This window comes from Castor canadensis, chromosome 6, assembly GCF_047511655.1.
Source record: "Castor canadensis chromosome 6, mCasCan1.hap1v2, whole genome shotgun sequence".
NCBI lineage: Eukaryota > Metazoa > Chordata > Mammalia > Rodentia > Castoridae > Castor > Castor canadensis.
Window position 1 is genome coordinate 165,778,779 of NC_133391.1, and position 24,293 is coordinate 165,803,071.

The window sequence follows — 24,293 nt, forward strand, 5'->3', positions numbered from 1 at the left end:
ATATAGAATATAATATAAAATGATATTACCGATAATCTTGTTTTTATAAAGGAGGGTGAAGATAGATCAGCACAACTTTTCCTGTAACTTGTAATATTTTCATTTGGTGCCTTTCATTTTGCATCTAAAAAATCATTGCTAACCCAAGGTTAGGCACATTTATATTCTTTACAAGTTGTATAGTTTTAGCACTTGTATTTCAGTTGATGACTCATTCTGAGTGAAGTAGGGGTCCAAGCTCATTCTTTTGCATTTGGATATCCACTGTACCACATCTACTAAAAAGACTATTATTTCCTAGTTAAGTTTTTTGGGACCTTTGTTGAAAATCAATTAACTGTAAATGCAAGAATAATCATTTATTTCTGGGCTCTTGGTTTTATTCTGTTGATTTTACCTTTGTCCTTGTTCCAGTACCACACTGTCTGGATTACTGAGGCCTTTGAAGTATATTCTGAATTTGGGAAGTGGGAGCCTCCCAACATTTTCTTCTTTTTCAAATTGTTTTGACTGTTCTGAGACCCTTATATTTACATATGAATCCTAGAATTAGCTTATTAGCTTGTTAATTTCTACAATAAAAGTAGTTAAGACTTTTATATAGGGAATGTGTTGAATCTGTGTTGAAAGTTGAAAGGATTGAAAGAGTATTGAAAGTTAATAAAACAAAGTATGTCATCTAAACATGATAGAATGAAATTAGAAATAAGTAACAGGAGATTTTGGAAGATAAAAATATGCCTAAATTAAGTAACACACTCCCAAATAACTAGTGAGTCCATGAAAAGATTGCAAAGAAAATTAGAAAATGCTCTTGAGATGAATACAAAGGAAAACCCTCAAATACCAACACTTAGAGAACACAGTAAAAAACAGTGCATAGAGCAAAATGCATAGCATCCTACACTGATACCAAAGGAAGAAAGTGCTCCAATCCATAAACTAGTCTCCTATCTTTTTTTTATTGTTTTATTATTCATATGTGCATATAATGCTTGGTTCATTTCTCCCCCCTGCCCCCACCCCCTCCCTTACCACCCACTCCACCCCCTCCCTCTCTCCCCTACCCCCTCAATACCCAGCAGAAACTATTTTGCCCTTATCTCTAATTTTGTTGAAGAGAGAGTATAAGCCATAATAGGAAGGAACAAGGGTTTTTGCTGGTTGAGATAAGGATAGCTGTACAGGGAGTTGACTCACATTAATTTCCTGTGCGTGTGTGTTACCTTCTAGGTTAATTCTTCTTGATCTAACCTTTTCTCTAGTTCCTAGTCCCCTTTTCCTATTGGCCTCAGTTGCTTTTTTTTTTTTAAATTCATTTATTCATATGTGCATACATTTCTCCTCCCTGCCCCCCACCCCCCTCGCTTCCAGGCAGAACCTGTTCTGCCCTCTTCTCCAGTTTTGTTGAAGAGAAGACATAAGCAATAATAAGAAAGACATAGCATTTTTGCTAGTTGAAATAAGGATAGCTATACAGAGAGATTCCTAGCATTGCTTTCGTGCACATGTGTATTACAACCCAAATTGATTAATCTCTACCTGACGTCTTCACTATTTCCTGGACACTTTCCTATAGTGACCTCTGTCATTGTAAGGTTACTATATTAAATCCTCTGCAGTGGGGACAGCAAACACTTTCAAGTTTTGGGTTTCCTGCCTTTCCCTATTCCTCCTGTATGTGTCCTCTCCTTAGCGTGTGACCCATGTCTAATAGTATTACAGTATTTTTTTAGATCTAAAGTCCACATATGAGGGAGAACATAAAATTTTTGGCTTTTTGAGCCTGGCTGACTTCGCTTACAATAATGTTCTCCAGTTCCATCCATTTACTTGCAAATGATAAGATTTCATTCTTTTTCATGACTGAGTAAAATTCCATTGTGTATAAATACCACATTTTCTTTTTTTTTATGCCTCAGATTTTATTTTATTTTATTTTCCTTTTCTTTTATTATTCATATGTGCATACAAGGCTTGGTTCATTTCTCCCCCCTGCCCCCACCCCCTCCCTTACCACCCACTCCGCCCCCTCCCTCTCCCCCCCCAATACCCAGCAGAAACTATTTTGCCCTTATTTCTAATTTTGTTGTAGAGAGAGTATAAGCAATAATAGGAAGGAACAAGGGTTTTTGCTGGTTGAGATAAGGATAGCTATACAGGGCATTGACTCACATTGATTTCCTGTGCGTGGGTGTTACCTTCTAGGTTAATTCTTTTTGATCTAACCTTTTCTCTAGTACCTGTTCCCCTTTTCCTATTGGCCTCAGTTGCTTTAAGGTATCTGCTTTAGTTTCTCTGTGTTAAGGGTAACAAATGCTAGCTAAATTTTTAGGTGTCTTACCTATCCTCACCCCTCCCTTGTGTGCTCTCACTTTTATCATGTGCTCAAAGTCCAATCCCATTGTTGTGTTTGCCCTTGATCTAATATCCACATATGAGGAAGAACATATGATTTTTGGTCTTTTGGGCCAGGCTAACCTCACTCAAACGATGTTCTCTTAGTCTCCTATCTTAAAGAAAATTATCTTTAGGTTTATTGATTTTTTTTTCTGTTGTCAACTCAAATCTTTTGAGTTCCTTAAGTGAATTTTTGTTTCTTCTGTTCTTTTTGATGGTAGGATTTGGTTCTGTTTTTTTTTTTATTATTATTCATATGTGCATACAAGGCTTGGGTCATTTCTTCCCCCTGCCCCCACCCCCTCCCTTACCACCCACTCTGCCCCCTCCCTCTCCCCCTACCCCCTCAATACCCAGCAGAAACTATTTTGCCCTTATTTCTAATTTAGTTATAGAGAGAGTACAAGCCTTAATAGGAAGGAACAAGGGTTTTGCTGGTTGAGATAAGGATAGCTATACAGGGAGTTGACTCACATTGATTTCCTGTGCATGTGTGTTACCTTCTAGGTTAATTCTTTTTGATCTAACTTTTCTCTAGTTCCTGGTCCCCTTTTCCTATTGGCCTCAGTTGCTTTTAAGGTATCTGCTTTAGTTTCTCTGCATTAAGGGCAACAAATGCTAACTAAATTTTTAGGTGTCTTACCTATCCTTACCCCTCCCTTGTGTGATAAAGCTTTTATCCTGTGCTCAAAGTCCAATTCCCTTGTTGTGTTTGCCCTTGAACTAATGTCCACATATGAGGGAGAACATACAATTTTAGGTCTTTTGGGCCAGGCTAACCTCACTCAGAATGATGTTCTCCAATTCCATCCATTTACCAGTGAATGATAACATTTCGTTCTTCTTCATGGCTGCATAAAATTCCATTGTGTATAGATACCACATTTTCTTAATCCATTCGTCAGTGCTGGGGCATCTTGGCTGTTTCCATAACTTGGCTATTGTGAATAGTGCTGCAATAAACATGGGTGTGCAGGTGCCTCTGGAGTAACCTGTGTCACATTCTTTTGGGTATATCCCCAAGAGTGGTATTGCTGGATCAAATGGTAGATTAATGTGTAGCTTTTTAAGTAGCCTCCAAATTTTTTTCCAGAGTGGTTGTACTAGTTTACATTCCCACCAGCAGTGTAAGAGGGTTCCTTTTTCCCCACATCCTTGCCAACAGCTGTTGGTGGTGTTTTTGCTGATGATGGCTATTCTAACAGGGGTGAGGTGGAATCTTAGTGTGGTTTTAATTTGCATTTTCTATATTGGTAGAGATGGTGAGCATTTTTTCATGTGTTTTTTGGCCATTTGAGTTTCTTCTTTTGAGAAAGTTCTGTTTAGTTCACTTGCCCATTTCTTTATTATTGGTTCATTAGTTTTGGGAGAATTTAGTTTTTTAAGTTCCCTATATATTCTGGTTATCAGTCCTTTGTCTGATGTATAGCTGGCAAATATTTTCACCCACTCTGTGGGTGTTCTCTTCAGTTTAGAGACCATTTCTTTTGATGAACAGAAGCTTTTTAGTTTTATGAGGTCCCATTTATCTATGCTATCTCTTAGTTGCTGTGCTGCTGGGGTTTCATTGAGAAAGTTCTTACCTATACCTACTAACTCCAGAGTATTTCCTACTCTTTCCTGTATCAACTTTAGAGTTTGTGGTCTGACATTAAGATCCTTGATCCATTTTGAGTTAATCTTGGTATAGGGTGATATACATGGATCTAGTTTCAGTTTTTTGCAGAGTGCTCACCAGTTTTCCCAGCAGTTTTTGCTGAAGAGGCTGCTATTTCTCCATCGTATATTTTTAGTTCCTTTGTCAAAGACAAGTTGGTTATAGTTGTGTGGCTTCATATCCGGGTCCTGTATTCTGTTCCACTGGTTTTCATGTCTGTTTTTGTGCCAGTACCATGCTGTTTTTATTGTTATTGCTTTGCAATATAGTTTGAAATCAGGTATTGTGATACCTCCAGCATTGTTCTTTTGACTGAGTATTGCCTTGGCTATTCGTGGCCTCTTGTGTTTCCATATAAATTTCACAGTAGATTTTTCAATCTCTTTAATGAATGTCATTGGAATTTTGATGGGAATTGCATTAAACATGTAGATTACTTTTGGGAGTATCGACATTTTTACTATGTTGATTCTACCAATCCATGAGCATGGGAGATCTTGCCACTTTCTATAGTCTTCCTCAATCTCTTTCTTCAGAAGTGTATAGTTTTCCTTGTAGAGGTCTTTCACATCTTTTGTTAGGTTTACACCTAGGTATTTGATTTTGTTTGAGGCTATTGTAAATGGAATTGTTTTCATACATTCTTTTTCCGTTTGCTCATTGTTAGTGTATAGAAATGCTAATGATTTTTCTATGTTGATTTTATATCCTGCTACCTTGCTATAGCTATTGATGATGTCTAGAAGCTTCTGAGTAGAGTTTTTTGGGTCTTTAAGGTATAGGATCATGTTGTCTGCAAATAGGGATATTTTGACAGTTTCTTTACCTATTTGTATTCCTTTTATTCCTTCTTCTTGCCTAATTGCTCTGGCTAGGAATTCCAGTACTACGTTGAATAGGAGTGGAGATAGTGGGCATCCTTGTCTGGTTCCTGATTTTAGTGGGAATGTTTTCAGTTTATCTCCATTAAGTACAATGCTGGCTGTAAGTTTGTCATATATAGCTTTTACAATGTTGAGGTACTTTCCTTCTATTCCTAGTTTTCTTAGAGCTTTTATCATGAAATGGTGTTGGAGCTTATCAAAGGCTTTTTCTGTATCTATTGAGATGATCAAGTGGTTTTTGTCTTTGCTTCTGTTAATGTGATTTATTACGTTTATTGATTTTCGTATGTTGGACCACCCCTGCATCCCTGGGATGAAGCCTACTTGGTCATGGTGAATAATCTTTTTGATGTGTTGTTGAATTCAGTTTGCCATTATTTAATTGAGGATTTTGTGTCAATGTTCATTAAGGAGATTGGCCTATAGTTCTCCTTTTTGGAGGTGTCTTTGCCTGGTTTTGGGATAAGTGTAATTCTGGCTTCATAAAATGTGTTAGGTAGTTTTCCTTCCCTTTCTATTTCGTAGAACAGTTTAAGGAGGGTTGGTGTCAGTTCTTCTTTAAAGGTCTGATAGAATTCAACAGAGAATCCATCAGGTCCTGGACTTTTCTTTTTTGGGGAGACTCTTGATTGCTGCTTCAATTTCATTTTGTGTTATAGATCTATTCAGGTGATTAATTTCCTCTTGGTTCAGTTTTGGATGATCATATGTATCTAGAAATCTGTCCATTTCTTTAAGATTTTCAAATTTATTTGAATATAGGTTCTCAGTGTGTTCTCTGATGATTTCCTGGACTTCCATGGTGTTTGTTGTTATCTCCCCTTTTGCATTCCTGATTCTACTAAGTTGGGTTTTTTCTCTCCTCATTTTAGTCAGGTTTGCCAGGGGTCTATTGATCTTGTTTATTTCTTCAAAGAACCAACTTTTTGTTTCATTAATTCTTTGTATGGTTTTTTTGGTTTCTATTTTGTTGATTTCAGCTCTTATTTTTATTATTTCTCTCCTATTTGTTTGGGATTTGCTTGTTCTTGCTTTTCTAGGAGTTTGAGATGTATCATTAGGTCATTGATTTGAGATCTTTCAGTCTTTTTAATATATGCACTCATGGCTATAAACTTTCCTCTCAGGACTGCCTTAGCTGTGTCCCATAGGTTCCGGTAGGTTGTGTTTTCATTTTCATTGACTTCCAGGAACTTTTTAAGTTCCTCTTTTATTTCCTCGATGATCCATTCTTCATTAAGCAATGAGTTATTTAGTTTCCAGCTGTTTGCATGTTTTTTGTCTTTACTTTTGTTGTTGAGTTCTACTTTTACTGCATTGTGATCAGATAGAATGCATCGTATAATTTCTATTTTCTTATATTTGCTGAGACTTGCTTTGTGCCCTAGGATATGATCTATTTTGTAGAAGGTTGCATGGGCTGCTGAGAAGAATGTATATTGTGTAGAAGTTGGATGAAATGTTCTGTAGACATCTACTAGGTCCATTTGATCTATTGCATATTTTAGATCTTGGATTTCTTTATTGATTTTTGTTTGGATGACCTATCTCTTGATGATAATGGGATGTTAAAGTCTCCCACAACCACTGTGTTGGCATTTATATATGCTTTTAGATCTTTGAGGGTATGTTTGATGAAATTGTGTGCATTGATATTGCGTGCGTACAGGTTGATAATTATTATTTCCTTTTGGTCTATTTCCCCTTTTATTAGTATGGAATGTCCTTCTTTATCTCGTTTGATCAATGTAGGTTTGAAGTCTACTTTGTCAGAGATAAGTATTGCTACTCCTGACTGTTTTCGGTAGTCATTGGCTTGGTAAATCTTCTTCCAGCCTTTCATCCTAAACCTATGCTTATTTCTGTTGGTGAGTTGGGTCTCTTGTAAGCAACAAATTGTTGGATCTTCCTTTTTAATCCATTTCGTCAAGTGGTGCCTTTTGATGGGTGAATTAAGTCAGTTAATATTAAGCATCACTACTGATAGGTATGTGGTGATTCCTGTCATTTAGTTGTCTTAGTTGTTTGAAGGTTTGATTGTGTGTACCTAAAGTGAGGTTACTCTCTATTTTCTTGCTTTTTCTTTTCCTGTGGTTTGGTGCTGCCTGTCCTTTCATGGTTATGTTGGGTTTCACTTTCTGTGAGCAGAATCCCTTGAAGAATCTTTTGTAGTGGTGGCTTTGTGGTCACATATTGTTTTAGTTCCTGCTCCTCATGGAAGAATTTTATTGCTCCATGTATTTTGAATGATAGCTTTGCTGGGTAGAGTATCCTGGGGTTGAAGTTATTTTCATTCAGTGCCCAGAAGATCTCACCCCATGCTCTTCTTGCTTTTAATGTTTCTGTTGAGAAGTCTGCTGTGATTTTGATGGGTTTACCTTTGTATGTTATTTATTTTTTCTCTCTTACAGCCTCCAATATGCTTTCCCTAGTTTCTGTACTTGTTGTTTTAATTATGATATGTCGTGGGGTAGTTCTAGTTTGATCTGGTCTGTTTGGTGTCCTGGAGGCCTCTTGCATCTGTATGGGAATATCTTTCTCTAGATTTGGGAAATTTTCCATTATTATTTTGTTAAATATATTACACATTCCCTTCGCTTGCACCTCTTCTCCTTCTTCGATGCCCATGATTCTCAAGTTTGGTCTTTTGTTGGAGTTGGTGAATTCTTTCATTTTCTTTTCACAGGTCTTGAGTTGTTTAATTAATGGTTCTTTGGTTTTTCCTTTAATTACCATTTCATCTTCAAGTTCTGAGATTCTGTCTTCTGTTTGTTCTATTCTGTGGGATTGGGCTTCCATTTTGTTTTTCAGTTCAGTTTCGTTCTTTATTCTGAGGTTTTCCATATCCTGGCTTGTTTCCTCTTTAATGTTGTCTATTTTTGTCCTGAGTTCATTTATCTGTTTATTCATCGTGTCCTCTCTTTCACTTTGGCGTTTATACAGTACTTCTATGGTTTCCTTTATTTCTTCTTTTGCTTTTTCAAATTCTCTATTTTTGTTGTCTTGGAATTTCTTGAGTGTCTCCTGTACATTTTGGTTGACCCTATCCATTACCCTCTCTATAAAATTCTCATTGAGTACCTATAGTATGTCTTCTTTTAAATTATTCTTGTGGGCTTCATTTGGTCCTTTGCATAGTTTATCTTCATTTTATTGGAGTCTGCATCTGAGTACCCGTTTTCCTCATTCCCCTCTGGTTCCTGTACTAATTTTTTGCTGTGGAGAAACTGGTTTCTCTGTTTTTTCTGTCTTCCCGTCATTGTCTTTGGTGTTGTTACTGACCCTGTACTGTGTTCAATTAAGTATTTTCTAGCTTGTAATAATAATAATGGTAATATTTAGAATGGAAGGGTGAGCTGAGATGTAAAGCAAGAACTTAAAGAAATGGGAAAAACAAATACACAGACTGGAAGGAGAAAACAGAGCAAGGTATCAGACAAGAAGGTTTCAAAGGTACAAACAGGGAGCTTTAGTGTACTAATCGACAGTAAGTTGAACAGACATTAGAGAGACAGAGACAGGATTGAAAATCAAAAATAAAAAAAAGATAAGAATAAAAACAAAAAATAAGTAAATGAAAGAAAAATCTATATATAAAAATGTATGAAAATAAAATGAAAAAATAGAAAATTAAAAAAACCCCAAAAAACCAAAAAATCAAAAAAACAAATACCTCCAAGTTCAAATGCAATGAAGTTTCAGTCTTAATAATTTGGGTGTCCGTCTCAGTCTCCAATTCTGGAGATGGTGCCTGAGATGTTGTTCTGTAGTTGTCTCATCAAAGGGGATGCATAAAGTAGAACAAAACTACACACACATGCACAAAAAAACCCCACCAAGTGTCCCAAGTTCCAATGCAATAAAGTTTCAGTAAGTTTTTCAGCTTGCAGTTGTAATTCAGTTGTTGTCTCATCAAAGGTAGGGAGACAAAGAAAAAAAAGAGTCTGGAGACAGTTCTGAGAATGGTGTCTGCAGCTGTGGCTTTCCTGCTCACTGCTGTCAGCCTGCTGTTGCTGGAGGCGTTATTCATGCAGATCTCTGGGGTGAGCTTAGCACTCACCTGGTCCCACAGGCTTTGTTTGTTCAGAGTTCTCCTGTGTGGGAGCCTCTGCTACAGGCTTTCCCCTTTCCGAGCACTGGGAAAGGTGACACTGCCCCCGCGTTGTCAGGCCTGCGTGTTTATTTACAGTTCATGTGGGAGGTGGGTCTTCCCCTCTCTCCTGTGCAGTTTTCCTCCCACCACCACTTTCACAAGCTTTCCTGCTCCTGATTACTGGGTGGTGCTGCTGCTCCTGCCAGCCACCATGTTTGTTTACAGTTCACGTGGGAAGTGGGTCTTTCCTCCTCTCCTGTGGAGTTTTCCTCCCTCTGCCACTCTTACAAGCTTTCCCGCTCCCGCCAGAGGCTATCTGGCTAGGCTGGCTTGTTTATTTACCATCCCGGCAAGGGTTCCCTTCCCCCAATCTTCAGCGCTCAGGGCGCCCCACCCTCTTTCCAGCGTGTCTTAACTGTTCTTATTGCTTAGTACTCAGTTTCTCTTTTTTCCCTGGGTGGAGGTCAGTCTGTCCAGAGGGCTATGCTGCTCTGGTCCAGGCTTGTCTGTGGGAGTACCGTGTACCTCGAAGCTCACCTGGTCCATGTCTTCCCAAGCTGTATGGGTGCTGGCGACTGGCGGCCCGGGAGCCCTCCTGGTTTCTCCGTTTAACATGAGGTGGAGATTCTCTGTGCCAGCTGGAGGTGGAGGGGTCAAAGTTATGCCTCTTCTCAGTGATTATGCCTGCAAAGTGTGTCTCCAGCATCTCTTCAAGATTTCACTATAGGAGGCTCGCTTTCTGCTTCCTTTAAATGTGATTTCTGCAGTTCTTTGAACATATAGATTAATCAATTCATTCATTTTTGAGAGTACTTGGGTTTGTACTCAGGGCTTTGTGCTTGCTAGGCATGTGCTCTACTGCTTGAACATATTTACAATATCTGTTTTACATCTTTTCTAGAAAGTCCAATTGGCCATATTTCCTTACATACAGTTTTCCAAATTTTGTTTCTGTGTGTGGGCCTATGTCCTTGTTCCTTTATCTCACTTTTTTTTGAATGGTAGGTGTGAACATTAATGTGGCAACTCTGACCTTCATGGAGTAATTCTGCAACATTGTAGTTGTACAGTGTTATCTACTGTAGTCTCTGAGTGTTTTGTCAATGGGCAAGAATGGGTACAGAGACTTCCATTAATATTGGGCCTGTAAAGCCTCCACCCTTTGCTTAGGGACTCTGCACGTGGCAGAGTCAAGGCTCTGTTGGTTTAACACCACCTCCCCCACCACACTGTCCTTCCTGATTGTGCTGGCCTCAGCTTCAGCCCACAGTGAAACACTGAGGCATCTTTGGGTCTTTCTTTGGCACACTCGTGGCTCTGCATACATATGGGCTTCCAACACTCCAAGAGAATGTCAGGGCCTCACAGTGTCTTCTGTGGAAATCTCATTCCCCAGTATGATGACATGTTGTTTGCCCAAATAATAACAATGTCTCAGGTAGCTGTGAAATTGAACAATTGTTGTTGATGGTTTATTTATGTGTTTATTTTTGTGACACATGACTTGGGGACAGTTTTTTTTTTTTTAAATCAAGTTCTGCACCAGGACAGATGAAGGTAATTTTTTGCATCTTTTCCAGGGTGCTTCCAGATGTGTTAATTAGTGACAATTTCAAGAAATTCCCAGAGGAGCTTCCAATTCAGTTCAGCCTCTTTGGAACTGCTAGGCTTCTGGTTTTATGGCTACAGAGTGTGCAGGATGGCTGTTTTTCAAGGTTGCCATGAGGCCAAGAGGGGGCAAAGGGAATAGAACAACACTTGCTACTGTTACAGAAATCCAGCTTTTTGTTGTTATTGTTGAATTAACACTTTTTGGTTTGCTGTAAGCTTTGGTTAATTTCCAGGGTCTTAAAATGTTAATTTTCTCACTATTTTTCTTTGCTTTTGTAAAGGAGAATATTTTCAGCATCCTCATCTTACCATTACAGAAATCTCTTCGTCTTTTAAAAATAGATTTCATATGCCATTGATATAAACTTTCTTTCTTGCTGTTTTTCTTTTAGATACTTTGGAGATAGCATCTGTAAATTTACCCATTCCTGTGCATACCAAGAACTATTATAAGAATGTTTCTGACAACAAAGAGATTGTAAAATTAGTCTCTGTGCTTAGCACAATCATCAACTCTACCAAAAAGGTACGTCAGGAGGCTCTTGGTTAGGTCTTTGCATCTCAGTATGTGCCTGTGTGAACTTGAGTACCACTAGCTCATCCTGCCTGCAGCCTGGTCTCACCCTCAGTGGCTTCTGTGAGTGGTGGAAGGCAACCCGTCCGTGCTCAGCTCATGCTTGTGCCCTGAATGCAACTGGAAGAGAGCTGTTACTCCCTATTTCCTGTTGTGTTCTCTTTAGTGTGTTTGGCGTCTTCTGTTAATATGAATTAATCTAACTTTAAAAAAATCTATTATATTTTAACCCACAAGTCAGACTGCTGTTTCAGTTTTCCTTCAGAGTCAAATAGAGTAAGGGTTGCACTCAGTTTTTCTTATTTGTGTAGTTAGGCAAATCTTATAAAATATCAAGTGAAAATTTGTGTTTTTGCCATGTGGAATCTGATAAAACTGAGAATTAAAAAATAGTAGTACCAACACAAAGTCACACTGGATATAGATATAAAGTCAGGTTAGTTTTTTCTTCCAATCTGCTGTTTTCCCCACAATTTTCTCTTTTTTGTTAGGCAAATTTGTTCTTGTAGTCAAAAAAGACTTAAAATATTGAAATAATTTTTTAACATTTAAAAGACTATACTCACATTGAATTCAAACAAGCTAATGTTTTGAGTGTTTCTAAGTGTCAAGTGAATAGCTTTTGCTCAGAAGATACACATTTTCTGTTATTTAGTTTTGCTAGAATGAGCTGCATTTGTTTGAAAGTACCCTTAAAACTACCATTGCTGTAACAGTGTGAGGAAGTGTTATTAAGTTCAGTTTTAATCTGTTCCTGACGGAACTGGATGTCTTTGCATTTATGCACATTTAATTTTCCTTTCTAAATAGATTGAAGATACTATATTTAACTTTGCCCTAGGGACAATGTTCACATAATTTAACAAATATTGACCTAATGCCTGGTTTATCACACTCTACACTGAAGGATGTAGGTAAATAGAATAGTCTACAATAATGATAAGTGTGTAGTTATATTTTAAAAGTCTTAATAAATCATAGAAAATATAATAAAAGGACCCATAATAAAGTTCATTACTTTATCTGAATACAATCAGCCATTACTATGGAAATCGAAGGATGAACATACTGCTGGCAACCAAATGCTTGTCTCTGTCATTTTTGCTTCAGTTCTTTTATATTATGTGAAGGAAGTGGCCAGATCTTGGCCCTTCTTAAAATCATAGAAAGGAGTGATACTTTCTAGGCTAGCCAAGCTGTTTCTGGGAGAGTGGATGCACGCTTCACCATAGTGCTAGACATGTTCAGCATTCCACAGTCATTAGACCCTTCTAAGGGGTCCTGCCTCAATCACAGGATATCCTATGTCCTCTACCTCTATCCTCTTGCCATAGCTGATTGGATCAGAACGTAAACCCAGTCGATATTCAGCACATTGATAGGTTGACTATCAACTTGTAGCACTGCCTGGCTTAAAATGAGGAGCCAGACTAAACAACCCAAATAACCTTGGTAATGAAAGTTACTTCAGCAGAACAACTCTACATCTATAGTTTATGTAATTCTTCCTTTAAACTCTAGGTTACCTATACTCTACAAATTTCCAATTTAATAATGTTTGAAACTTTCTGGTAAAATAAGAGTAAAACTTACCTAGTGAAGTGAAGGTCTATTTTTTACATTATGAGCTCTTGGAAGATGAAAGAGCTCAGGATTCCAGAACTTCTACTCTTACCAGGGATTTTTGATCAGTTGTTATTTGTTCTCTAAACCATCATACATTTGTGGCTATGTCTACATGTGGTTGCAATGCATTTTTTTTTTTTTTTTTGCTATTCATTCTTGATACACATGTGAACATTTCAGCCCATGCCAGGGGATCACTTGTGGTGGTGCGCAATGGAAGTCTTTTTCAAGTGGGAAATCTCAACACCTCTGAACTTGGAGTCTAGCAACACTTTAAGTGAAAATCCTCTTCGGTTTGGTGTAGGTTGGCACAATGTACTTAAAATAGTTGTACAATTTGGAATAGTTTTTACAATTTTTTGGTAATGTTCTATTGTTATAAGCATTGTATTTGCTCTTTGTCAGTTTTTTAAATAATATTTTTCTCATGCAGAAACTAGATTAATGATGTGAGTAGGTTAGAAAAACTTAATCCTAAAGAGGTATAAATGTTAGAAATGAGGAGACAGTTTTAAAATTATTTGTAGTTAATATCTATCAAGTAAATCCAAGAAGCTAACCTGAAAAAAATAATGGCTCAACAAGAGCTAGATTATTAGTCACTTGGGAGACATTATCGTAATTTCTGAAACAATGAAATCAACAGCTGTAAATTGTCCTGTTTGTGAGGTTATACTTTTGCTATTAAATACTAGGGATTTTGAGAAAAATGAGATTGAGGAAGACACCTAAAACATTTGTAATGGGTGTAACTTGAACAGTAATGACCTTAATAAAATAGCAAGATGTTTATGCTATGGTAATTTTGAACTTTACTGTAAAAAGATGAGAGAAGTTCAGAAGGTAGTGTAAGGAGCAGCTGAGACTGCTAAGGTGTGGAAACCTGGATAAATTATAGAGATCAGGTTGAACTGTGTGAAGACCATATGACAAGTTGTGACCTAATTGATCCAAAAGAAAGAAGTGGTGCAGGGGAAATGCCATGCAGGACTCTACTTGTCTGTAGCTTGTATAAGTCAAAGTGCCGGGAGGAATAGCACTTGATAATGTATACAGATTCATCAACATTGTCCCCTGCTCACCAATGTGTGTGAGCCAGTTCATCTTACAGAAGCAGACTTGGTAGAAAACGGAACTGATTATTAAAAAAATCAGTTTTTAATATTTGCATCCATTCATAGCCAGTCATAAAACATGGAAAAAGATTATGCTTACAATGAGAACATCCTTGAAAAATACCTAAGAACATACTTAGAGTATGTGGGGGCTCTATGAAGATTACTCTAAAACTTAAGGAATTTGGAAGAAGTTTGGAAGATATGGATAAGAATATGTAGTATTAAAAATACATTAATTTTATTAAGAGGATGTATACATTTTTTTGTGATTTTATGCAGTCTCTCAATGGGGTTGGATTCTGGTTATGTTCTGTTTGCCTTTCCCCTTCCAGATCTAATCTTTGCCTTTCTCCACCTGACTCTCTGTTCCTAGACAACCTGTCAACGGGTTCCCATTGAGCTTCCAGTGAGTTCAACCAGTGAGGAATCTTGGAGGAGAAGAGAATGAGCTCACAATATTTTTTCCTTATGATTCCTGATAGCACGATCTCGAGCTATGCTTTTTAACCTAAGGTCCAGCTCTACTCAAGAGGACCCTGTCCACAAGAACCTTCAAGAACTTTCTCTTTTTCTAGTTCCTAAAAACACTTCTTCTCCTTTTTAGTTATTGATGGTAACATGAAACTTACTAGCCCTGGATTACTGTCCACACCTTTGTATATACCCCAGTTCATTGGCATTTCCCACAAATCATTGTTAATTAATTAAACATGCTACTAACTCTATGAAAACTACCAGCAGAGAGAAAACTTTCACCTGGATCTTGATGCTATTTCAGATTCTTTATTTTCTACCCTAATCTGTTGTTATTTGTACTACAGGAAGTTATTACATCCATGGATCACTTCAAATGCTACCATCACATTTGGCAAAAGGAGAAAGAAGAAACCATTAAGGAATTTATCATGCAAAGACCTTTGCTTTCTGAATTTGAGTCCCAGATTCTTTATTTCCAAAACTTGGACCAGGCAATTAATGCTGAGCCTGAATATATCTGTGTGGGTTCCATTGCTCTGTACACAGGTTGGTTCATTGTTTTTCAGTCACATAAATTCAACAGCATTGTTGGTTCTCTTTCCTTAGATTAGCATTCCAGAGGGTTCTACCTATCTTAAAGATTTACTTTCTTTTATGGGCCTCATGTGTTAAGACCAATTTGTAGTTGTTTTTAATTCCCTTCTGCATAATTATTTATTCTGGACTATTTTGGGCACTTCGCTGCTAAATCTTGAAACTAAAGGCTTAATGGAGGAAGAAGATGAGTCTGTTGTATTTAGAATTAAGATGCACTCTTTCTTCAATAAGTAACATAAACATTTGAGGCTTACTCAGAGAGTTTTGATATGTATTTTTTTTATAATTTTGAAATGCATTTTGAATTGTTGTAAAACAAAGTTTAGAAAATGAATGAGTATATAATGATTAGGAAAAAGTATATTTTCTAGTTTATTTTTTCACGTTTTAGAGGATTATACATAGCAAAGCATTTCCTATGGGTGAATAGTGGCATTGTGTCTTTTCATACTAGTTCAAGTTTTCCAAACTGAACTGTGGATGTTTGGGTTTTATAGCTGACTTGAAGTTTGCCCTGACTGCTGAGACAAAAGCCTGGATGGTAGTCATTGGCCGCCACTGCAACAAAAAATACAGGGGTGAAATGGAAAACATTTTTGGACTTGTTGAAGAGTTCAATAAGAAACTGAATCGCCCAATTAAGGACCTAGATGATATTCGGATTGCAATGACGGCACTCAAAGAAATAAGGGAACAGCAAATCTTCATTGACTTTCAAGTAGGACCTATTGAGGTACCAGGGCATTTGTTCACTGTAGAGAGTTTGTTCCCTGTGGAAGTACTTCCATATGTTGGATGCAATTAGCGAAAATACGAACCAGGTCTGTGTTGCAATTACAAATGGGTGCAAAATTTAAGAATAATAATTTCAGTAGTGACGATGCCTAACTTTTATAGGGTGCACTAGTTCTCCTCTGCACAGGCCATCTAAGGTCCCTAAGGTGAAGGTCTGAGATGAAGGTTTCTAAGAAGATGATTTATTGATGAATGCTCACAGGGAAAGGGGAGTAAAAAAACAGGAGAGGACAATGAGGAAGACGGAAAGAGAGGATGTATTCTTAGCAGTAGATAATCTCAACCTGAGGCCATGGGAGCCTACTGCATGTACTGTACCACACATTTGGTCCCACCTTGGGGCAAGGGAGACTGCTCTTTGTACCCCTAAGTCAGTGGGTCATTGAACATGATCTCCTCATAAGGAGGCTCCTATTTAGCTGAGGACAATCTTCTAGGGAAAGAGGCAGTTGAGAGAATAAACACTCTCATGGTGGGGGATGGGCATCTCAGATGTAAACGGGACTTGGATGGGATGCTAACAAACTTAAAATGCCCTCATATTAATTTATTTAATCTTTACTGTAGGCCTGCTTTCCACACAAAGAAACAAAGAATTTTGCAACTTAGTTGGTGTTGCTTGTCACTTTTGTTTTTACACCATACCGTACCATACCATTGTCTTTTCCAGATGAAAACCTACCAGAAGTGGGTCATTGTATTTATTCTTTTAAATGGTATTGAAGTACAGACCACAGACATGTGTTTAAGAAGAAAGAGGGGAAAGAGAAATGCAGTGGTCTGTGTTTGCCTAAATCAACAATTAAATTTTAGTTTGCCCATTAGAGGAGGAGTAATGGTGGGAGAAGAGGCCAGGGATATTTAGGGGAAATAATTTTTTACAAAAATCAAACTTTGCTTATCTTAATCTCTAGCCAAGATCTGCAATCTGAGGCAATGACCAGGCTTGGGCTCTGATTGAAGAGCACTCCGTGGTATCTGGTGAATGGAAGCTTTTAGGAACAAAGTGGATCAGGACTGGGTTATTTTAATAATAGAAATTAAATCTTTATGTTTTTCATTTACCTGCTATAACTGTATAGTCTTTAGATAAGATTTGAAGGCCTAAGCAAAAATACCTTCTATTTGTGTAATGTTTTAAGTATGCATTTAAAATGATATATTTAGATGCTTACAAAGATCCTGTGAAATAGAGAATTTTCCAGTGTGCCAATGAGGAAACTGGAGCTGAGTGGCTCCTATGCCCATTCAAATGCTTGGAGTTTGCAAGTTGAATAATGAAAACTCTTGGTGGTTGCATTATTGTGCTGATCTAACACCTGTGAGTGGATTTATGTAGCTGACTGTCAGAAATGAAGTTTTCCTTCTGTTGTGTAGGAATCTTATGCCCTGCTTAACAGACATGGACTTCTGATAGCCAAGGAAGAGATGGACAAAGTTGACACCCTGCGTTACACTTGGGAGAAGCTGCTAGCCCGTGCTGGCGAAGTACAGAATGAATTAGTCTCTCTACAGCCGGGGTTCAGGAAGGAGCTGATTAGCACTGTGGAAATCTTCCTCCAAGACTGTCGCCAGTTTTATCTGGACTATGAATTGGTATGACTCTATCTTTCTCTGTGTATATTTTCAGGGAAGTGTGAATAGGACATGCAAAAAATAGTTTAAAAAATTTGGTGTCAAATTCCATGACATTTTCTAGGAATTCTGTAGGCACAGGAATTTTATTTCATGGTAGCAAAAACATATTCCTTTCACAATCTCTTTCCCTTAGAGTTCATCCAGAATAGCTTCAATGTGATGAGGAAATTAAAAGTGCTGCTCATGTTGTGTTATTGTCCTCTAATTGAAGGTGCTTAATAGTCTAAATTTGTGTAGACAAATACTATTCAAATACAACTACTCTTCCTTCTTTCCATAGCATCCCTTAATTCTACAAATGATAGGGTGCAGCATGTGTGAGGCACTGTCCTTTGTGCTGAAGACACAATGTGGGCAAAACAGATGGAGCCCTGCTCCCAGGGAGCCCATATTTTAATCATATATATGGGTTTTAATGCAGACTCTTCTAGTGAAAATGTGTTGTGTAATGAGATTCATTTCCAGCCAATTATCATGTGCTACATAAAGGAAATATGTAGAGTATGGGATAAATTTTGAACCTATTAACTAGTAGCACACCAGACCACAAAGATAATAAAGCTAGGAAATTGGGTCCATATACTTACTTCATGGATGAGGAAACACAGAAGCCCCCATATTTAAGGTGTCATAATATAATAAAACCTAATTGGCATGTTGAGCTTATGGTTTGCTTTACAAATCGATTTTAGACTGGTGAAATCTGGGAGCAAATGCCATTAGCATTTTTGTTCAAAACCAGAAATATGTGCTTCTTCCAGAGACATCACTGACTCTTGTTTACTGATCTCTCCTAAGAAATTAATAATGAATATTTTAAATATTCAAGGTTTCTTAAGTTATGGAAGTTGTAGCATTAACTTGACTTTATTAGACTAGAAACATATTTGCAAGTGAATCACTTTCTCAGTCCTTTTTGCAAATAAAAAATAGTTTCCTATCATATATGTGACATGCATGAAAACTAACTTTGATTTTCAAATATTTGTATATAAACATTTCATGCTGTTCTATGCATATTTTACTTCTTTGCTTCAGAATGGCCCAATGGTTTGTGGCTTGAGACCCCAGGAAGCCAGTGACAGACTTATCATGTTTCAGGTAATCTTTTTAATTTGTATAACTTTCTCACCAGTGACCATTCTATTGTATTTAAAGCGCATGATTTAAAAAGATATAAAAGCCTATTTTAAGATACAGGATGCATTTACATTAAAAATTACTTATCATTTTGTGTCCATCGTATAAGAAGCACATACTTAAACCTAGATGAATCTTGAAATCTTAGTGTGGTTATAATTAGAAGTGGTTTTATTAACTGATTACACTCAGTCTTCATTTTTACATATGCTCAGAAATCATATATCCTTGCTTGTTTGTAGGTTTTATTTTTACTTCCGTGTTTTTTCATGTATAAATTGTTCCAATGAATTTTCCTTTGTCTTTTTATTAGAACCAATTTGATAATATCTATCGGAAGTATATCACCTATACTGGAGGAGAGGAACTTTTTGGTCTGCCAGTTACACAGTACCCTCAGCTTCTTGAAATAAAGAAACAACTACACCTTCTGCAGAAAATATACAGTCTGTACAACAGTGTCATAGATACTGTAAATAGTTATCAAGATATCCTTTGGTCAGAAGTGAATATTGAAAAAATCAACAATGCACTCTTAGAATTCCAGAACAGGTGAGACATAAAATGCTTAGTGTGCCCAAAACTATCAGGCTTCATTTGCTTTATCTTTGATATTCTGCCCAGGCAGCCATATTCTCTTTTCACGGCGGATCCTGCCACCTTGTTGTTTCCCATTGACGTCATCCTTGTGAAATATGCTTTATTATTTACTTGTGTGTACATGGTGAGAGAAGCACAGCCACTAAACGTGGATGAAAAGATCTGATCTTTATTTGTATCTCATTTGAAGTTTATGTTAGATAATTTCCTGTAATAAGCGCAAGAACCCAATGATTTTTCAACCTTGATCTAAGAACTGAACTCAGTTAAGTGGAAAGACATTTGTGTGTGTGTTAATCGACAGCCTGGTGCACTATGCTGTGCTTTGCACTCAGTAAATTCTCACTATGTGTTTGTAGAGTGGCAGTGAATTGAGGGAGCCTCAGTCCTTTAAAATAGTGCTTTTAATTTAGGTTTTTTGTTATGAGGACTTGAAAAAAAAACTTTTCTGATTTGGAGGAGCAATTTTCAGTAGTTTATGGCAGTATATTATATTACAACCTCCAAGTAATACAATTTCAAAATTAGGCAGGTATTTGAACAGACTGCTTTTGATAGAAATGCCAGCAGATAATCTCAGGCTCAGACTGGAGTGTCCGTTCATGTTGGTTTCCCTTCACAGGTGTCGGAAGCTGCCTCGGGCACTGAAGGACTGGCAGGCTTTTCTGGACCTGAAGAAGACCATTGATGATTTCAGCGAGTGCTGTCCACTGCTGGAATACATGGCCAGTAAAGCCATGATGGAGAGGCACTGGGAGAGGATAACCACTCTCACTGGGCACAGTCTGGATGTGGGGAATGAAAACTTTAAGTTAAGAAATATCATGGAGGTACCTCTTCTGAAATACAAAGAGGAAATAGAGGTACAGTTGATAGAGAGTATGATGTGGTGGAAGACTGGACAGTCTCATAAGATTTGTTTTATAGTATTCCTATATCATGAAGCAAACCATTCTTGGACAATTGAAACCCTTTCCTGGCATTCAGCCATTAATTCTTCAGCAAGTGTTTATTGAATGACTACTGTGTGACATACTTTGTTCTGAGGATATAATGGTACAATCCTGCATTCATACATTATTAAATAATTAGTATAATTAACTATGCAAGTGAAAGTATAGTTATGAACTATAGTAAATAACTTTAGTGGACAAGTTTTCTTCTCTAGAAAGACTTTGACAAATGGGTTTGTCTTATTTGGGGATAATAAAGGTAGGGAAAGCTGGAGTGCACACACAAAGCTGCTTGGGTGAAGGGAGCATGACTGTGTAGTGGGGATTAGGTGTTTTCAAAGAAAAAAGAAGACAATTCCAGGGAACATCATGTATGAAGTACCTGCATGGTGTTAGAGGAACCAGAAGATGGTTGGACTGTGGAGGGGGAAGGAAAGGCAGAACTGAAACCAGGGAAGTAGAATATGTCTAGAGCCTGTCATTGATTTTGGTATCTAGAGCAATGTAGAACCATCCAGATGTGTTTTCAGCATGATGACATAGCTAGGTTTTCACTTTATAAAGGTCACCCTGGTAGTCATATGTAGAAAGACTTGGAGGAGAACAAAAGGAGAATGGTGGGAAAACCAACTGAGAGGTTATAAGACTAGCCTAGGCAAGAGATAATAGCTTGTTGGCAGAGAGGGAGGTAGTGAAGCTGGAGAGGAAAGAAAAGATCCAAAGAGTTTTTAGGAGGTGAAACTGTGCAGAAGGAGTATGTAGGGAATGGTAGGAAACAAATAGGGCATGTATGAATTGTAAATTCTTGTTGTGAGGTCTCAATGAATGATTGTGCTTATCAGGAAAGGGAGATCTCTTGGGTGATAGGGTATAGGGTACAAAGATTATGTGCTTGATGTTGGGCAGGTGTTTGATACTTCATATCCAAGTTCCAAGCTGCAGAGGAAATTGGGAAAGTGAACAGACAGATGGAAAGAAATCAGGTTTCTGTTAGTTTCCACCTCTGCTACCACATTCATTGACTTTTAGAGGTAAATCAGAAATAGCAAGTTTTGAGAATGTGATTAAAGTTTAGAATTTAAAAGGTTATTGCATCTTTTCTGTTATCTTTCTTTCTGACATAGTTGAGTGGGAATTTTCATAAATTAAAGTTCTAAGTAGTCATATTTTTATCCCCATCTCTTTCTCTCCATTTACATATGCATATGCATGCTGTTATATTGCACTTGACATCTGGAAATTCACATCTTAGATGCTTATGAAGCAAATAGTGAAGATAGAATCTCTTCTGAACCTAGACTAGTGATAAGATGCACCTTTCATGGGATAAAATGAGAACTTGCCATTTTGACAGGACATCTGCATCAGTGCAGTGAAGGAGAAAGACATTGAACAAAAGCTGAGGCAAGTGATTAATGAATGGGACAACAAAACATTCACATTTGGCAGCTTTAAAACCCGTGGAGAACTCCTCCTGCGAGGAGACAGTACCTCGGAGATCACTGCTAACATGGAGGACAGCTTGATGCTGTTGGGTTCTCTCCTGAGCAACAGGTAGGAAAACCACTTATTTTTTTCCTTGTATTTGAGAACCATCCTAATAAGCATTTCACCAGAAATTAATGAACAGTGACTGGCAATATACCCTTCATATGATTTAGTCAGTGTTGAAAATACTTGTTTTAATTTTAGCCTTTGGCACAGCATACATAACACTGGTTTTATTTCATTATCCTCTATTTGTGGGATGTGTCTGAGACTGTCAGTTGGACAGAATAATGCTACATGTAATTAGCCACTTGGAACTTGCCAAACATTTCAACTTTGCTGCTGACAAGCCTCATTGCACAGCTGACAGTGCAACAGCTCAGATTCCAGTGGGAACACTGTTCTACATTCCAGAATAATCATTCCATTTGGAAAGCCTTCTTGACAACACTTATGGCCTAGAAACTCTTAGTCATACATATACTTTAATGAGATGACGTGTCAAGATAGAGAATGATTAATTCGTACACAGGACAAAATTGGCATAGCGGACACCAGTCTAACACCTCTGACTGCTTGGTAATATCAGCAAAGCCATCACATTTTGGACATAGGCACCACAGACTCATGAACTTAAACTTAAGCAAGAGCTTCCCTTTGCTCTTTCCAAAATAGATGTTTTGCTTCACAGAATCTCAAAGATATGGTAATTACAAACCAGCTATGTATGTATATTTTAAGATATACAAACATCTGTATGTATCTGTTTAATATTATCTTGATGAAAATCCCTGTCATTTCCATTTACTTGGCATGCCCAAGTGAGTGATAAGGGATTAAAATTAGGTCTTAGATACTTGGACCATTGGCGATGTCATGTCTGAGCTGCCCAAGGTTAAGAAAGTCTTAATAAACTTAGTCATTATTCATACCTAACCAGAATGAAGGTCAATTGGATGAAAACTCACCTAGGGAGATAGAAAAGGCACACACATACATTAAATAAAAAGTATTTGGGTTGCGGTATGGGAACTTTGCTGGCCAATGACATTTGCCCACAGACTGAGTTGTGTGAGGAACATATATTCAACGTCTGTTTGTTGACCTCCTACGATGTGCCATATTCACTTCTAGGTCTATAGATAAGCAGGTGGATGAAGAAAAGACTTCTGTTTCTAAAGAACTATATACTACTGAAGAACATAAAAATACTCGGAAAACTTTGTGGAATATTAGCACAATTTGGTTAATAATAATATGGAAATTAATTTTTTTATTCTCCATTGTGACTGATACATGTGAAGATTTCAAGTAGATACCTCATTTAGAGCTAGAGAGATCAGTAAAGAAGTAAGAAAGACAAAAGTAAAATAATGATAGGCTGTATAATCACTTAGGATTAAATTTGTCCTCAAATATCAGAAGCATCGCACAGAAAATCACACACACAAGACTGAAATAAGCCCCAAGGATTGTCATATATAGCTTTTATAATGTTGAGGAACTTTCCTTCTATTCCTAGTGTTCTTACAGCTTTTATCATGAAATGGTGTTGGATCTTATCAAAGGTTTTTTCTGCATCTATTGAGATGATCAAGTGATTTTTGTCTTTGCTTCTGTTAATGTGGTTTATTACATTTATAGATTTTCATATGTTTAACCACCCCTGCATCCCTGGGATGAAGCCTGATTGGTCATGGTGAATGATCTTTTTGATGTGTTGTTGAATTCGGTTTGCCATTATTTTGTTTAGGATTTTTGTGTCAATGTTCATTAAGGAGATTGGCCTATAGTTCTCCTTTTTGGAGGTGTCTTTGCCTGGTTTTGGGATAAGTGTAATTCTGGCTTTATAAAATGTGTTTGGCAGTTTTCCTTCCCTTTCTATTTCGTGCAACAGTTTAAGGAGGGTTGGTGTCAGTTCTTCTTTAAAGGTCTGATAGAATTCAGCAGAGAATCCATCAGGTCCTGGACTTTTCTTTTTTGGGGAGACTCTTGATTGCTGCTTCAATTTCATTTTGTGTTATAGATCTATTCAGGTGATTAATTTCCTCTTGGTTCAGTTTTGGATGATCATATGTATCTAGAAATCTGTCCATTTCTTTAAGATTTTCAAATTTATTTGAATATAGGTTCTTGAAGTAGTCTCTGACGGTTTCCTGGACTTCCATGGTGTTTGTTGTTATCTCCCCTTTTGCATTCCTGATTCTACTAAGTTGGGTTTTTTCTCTCCTCATTTTAGTCAGGTTTACCATGGGTCTATCGATCTTGTTTATTTCTTCAAAGAACCAACTATTTGTTTCATTAATTCTTTCTTTCTTTCTTTCTTTCTTTTATTATTCATATGTGCATACAAGGTTTGGGTCATTTCTCCCCTCTGCCGCCACCCCCTCCCTTACCACCCACTCCACCCCCTTCTGCTCCCCTCCTCAATACCCAGCAGAAACTATTTTGCCCTTATCTCTAATTTTGTTGTAGAGAGAGTATAAGCAATAATAGGAAGGAACAAGGGGTTTTGCTGGTTGAGATATGGATAGCTATACAGGGCATTGACTCACATTGATTTCCTGTGAGTGTGTGTTACCTTCTAGGTTAATTCTTTTTGATCTAACCTTTTCTCTAGTACCTGGTCCCCTTTTCCTATT

The 24,293-nt window shown here is 37.4% G+C and overlaps 1 protein-coding gene across 2 annotated transcripts in view; it reads left to right on the plus strand.

Moving 5' to 3' along the window:
- The window catches only part of Dnah5 (dynein axonemal heavy chain 5), a 312,016-nt gene that overhangs the window by 125,452 nt on the left and 162,271 nt on the right, over positions 1-24,293 (plus strand). For both annotated transcript variants that reach the window (XM_074077723.1, XM_074077724.1), the window contains exons 22-29: positions 11,038-11,171; positions 14,785-14,986; positions 15,535-15,770; positions 17,210-17,428; positions 18,509-18,571; positions 18,924-19,162; positions 19,833-20,073; positions 21,518-21,717. In XM_074077723.1, the coding sequence (XP_073933824.1) occupies positions 11,038-11,171; positions 14,785-14,986; positions 15,535-15,770; positions 17,210-17,428; positions 18,509-18,571; positions 18,924-19,162; positions 19,833-20,073; positions 21,518-21,717 (1,534 nt within the window). The remainder of the gene's footprint in view (positions 1-11,037; positions 11,172-14,784; positions 14,987-15,534; positions 15,771-17,209; positions 17,429-18,508; positions 18,572-18,923; positions 19,163-19,832; positions 20,074-21,517; positions 21,718-24,293) is intronic.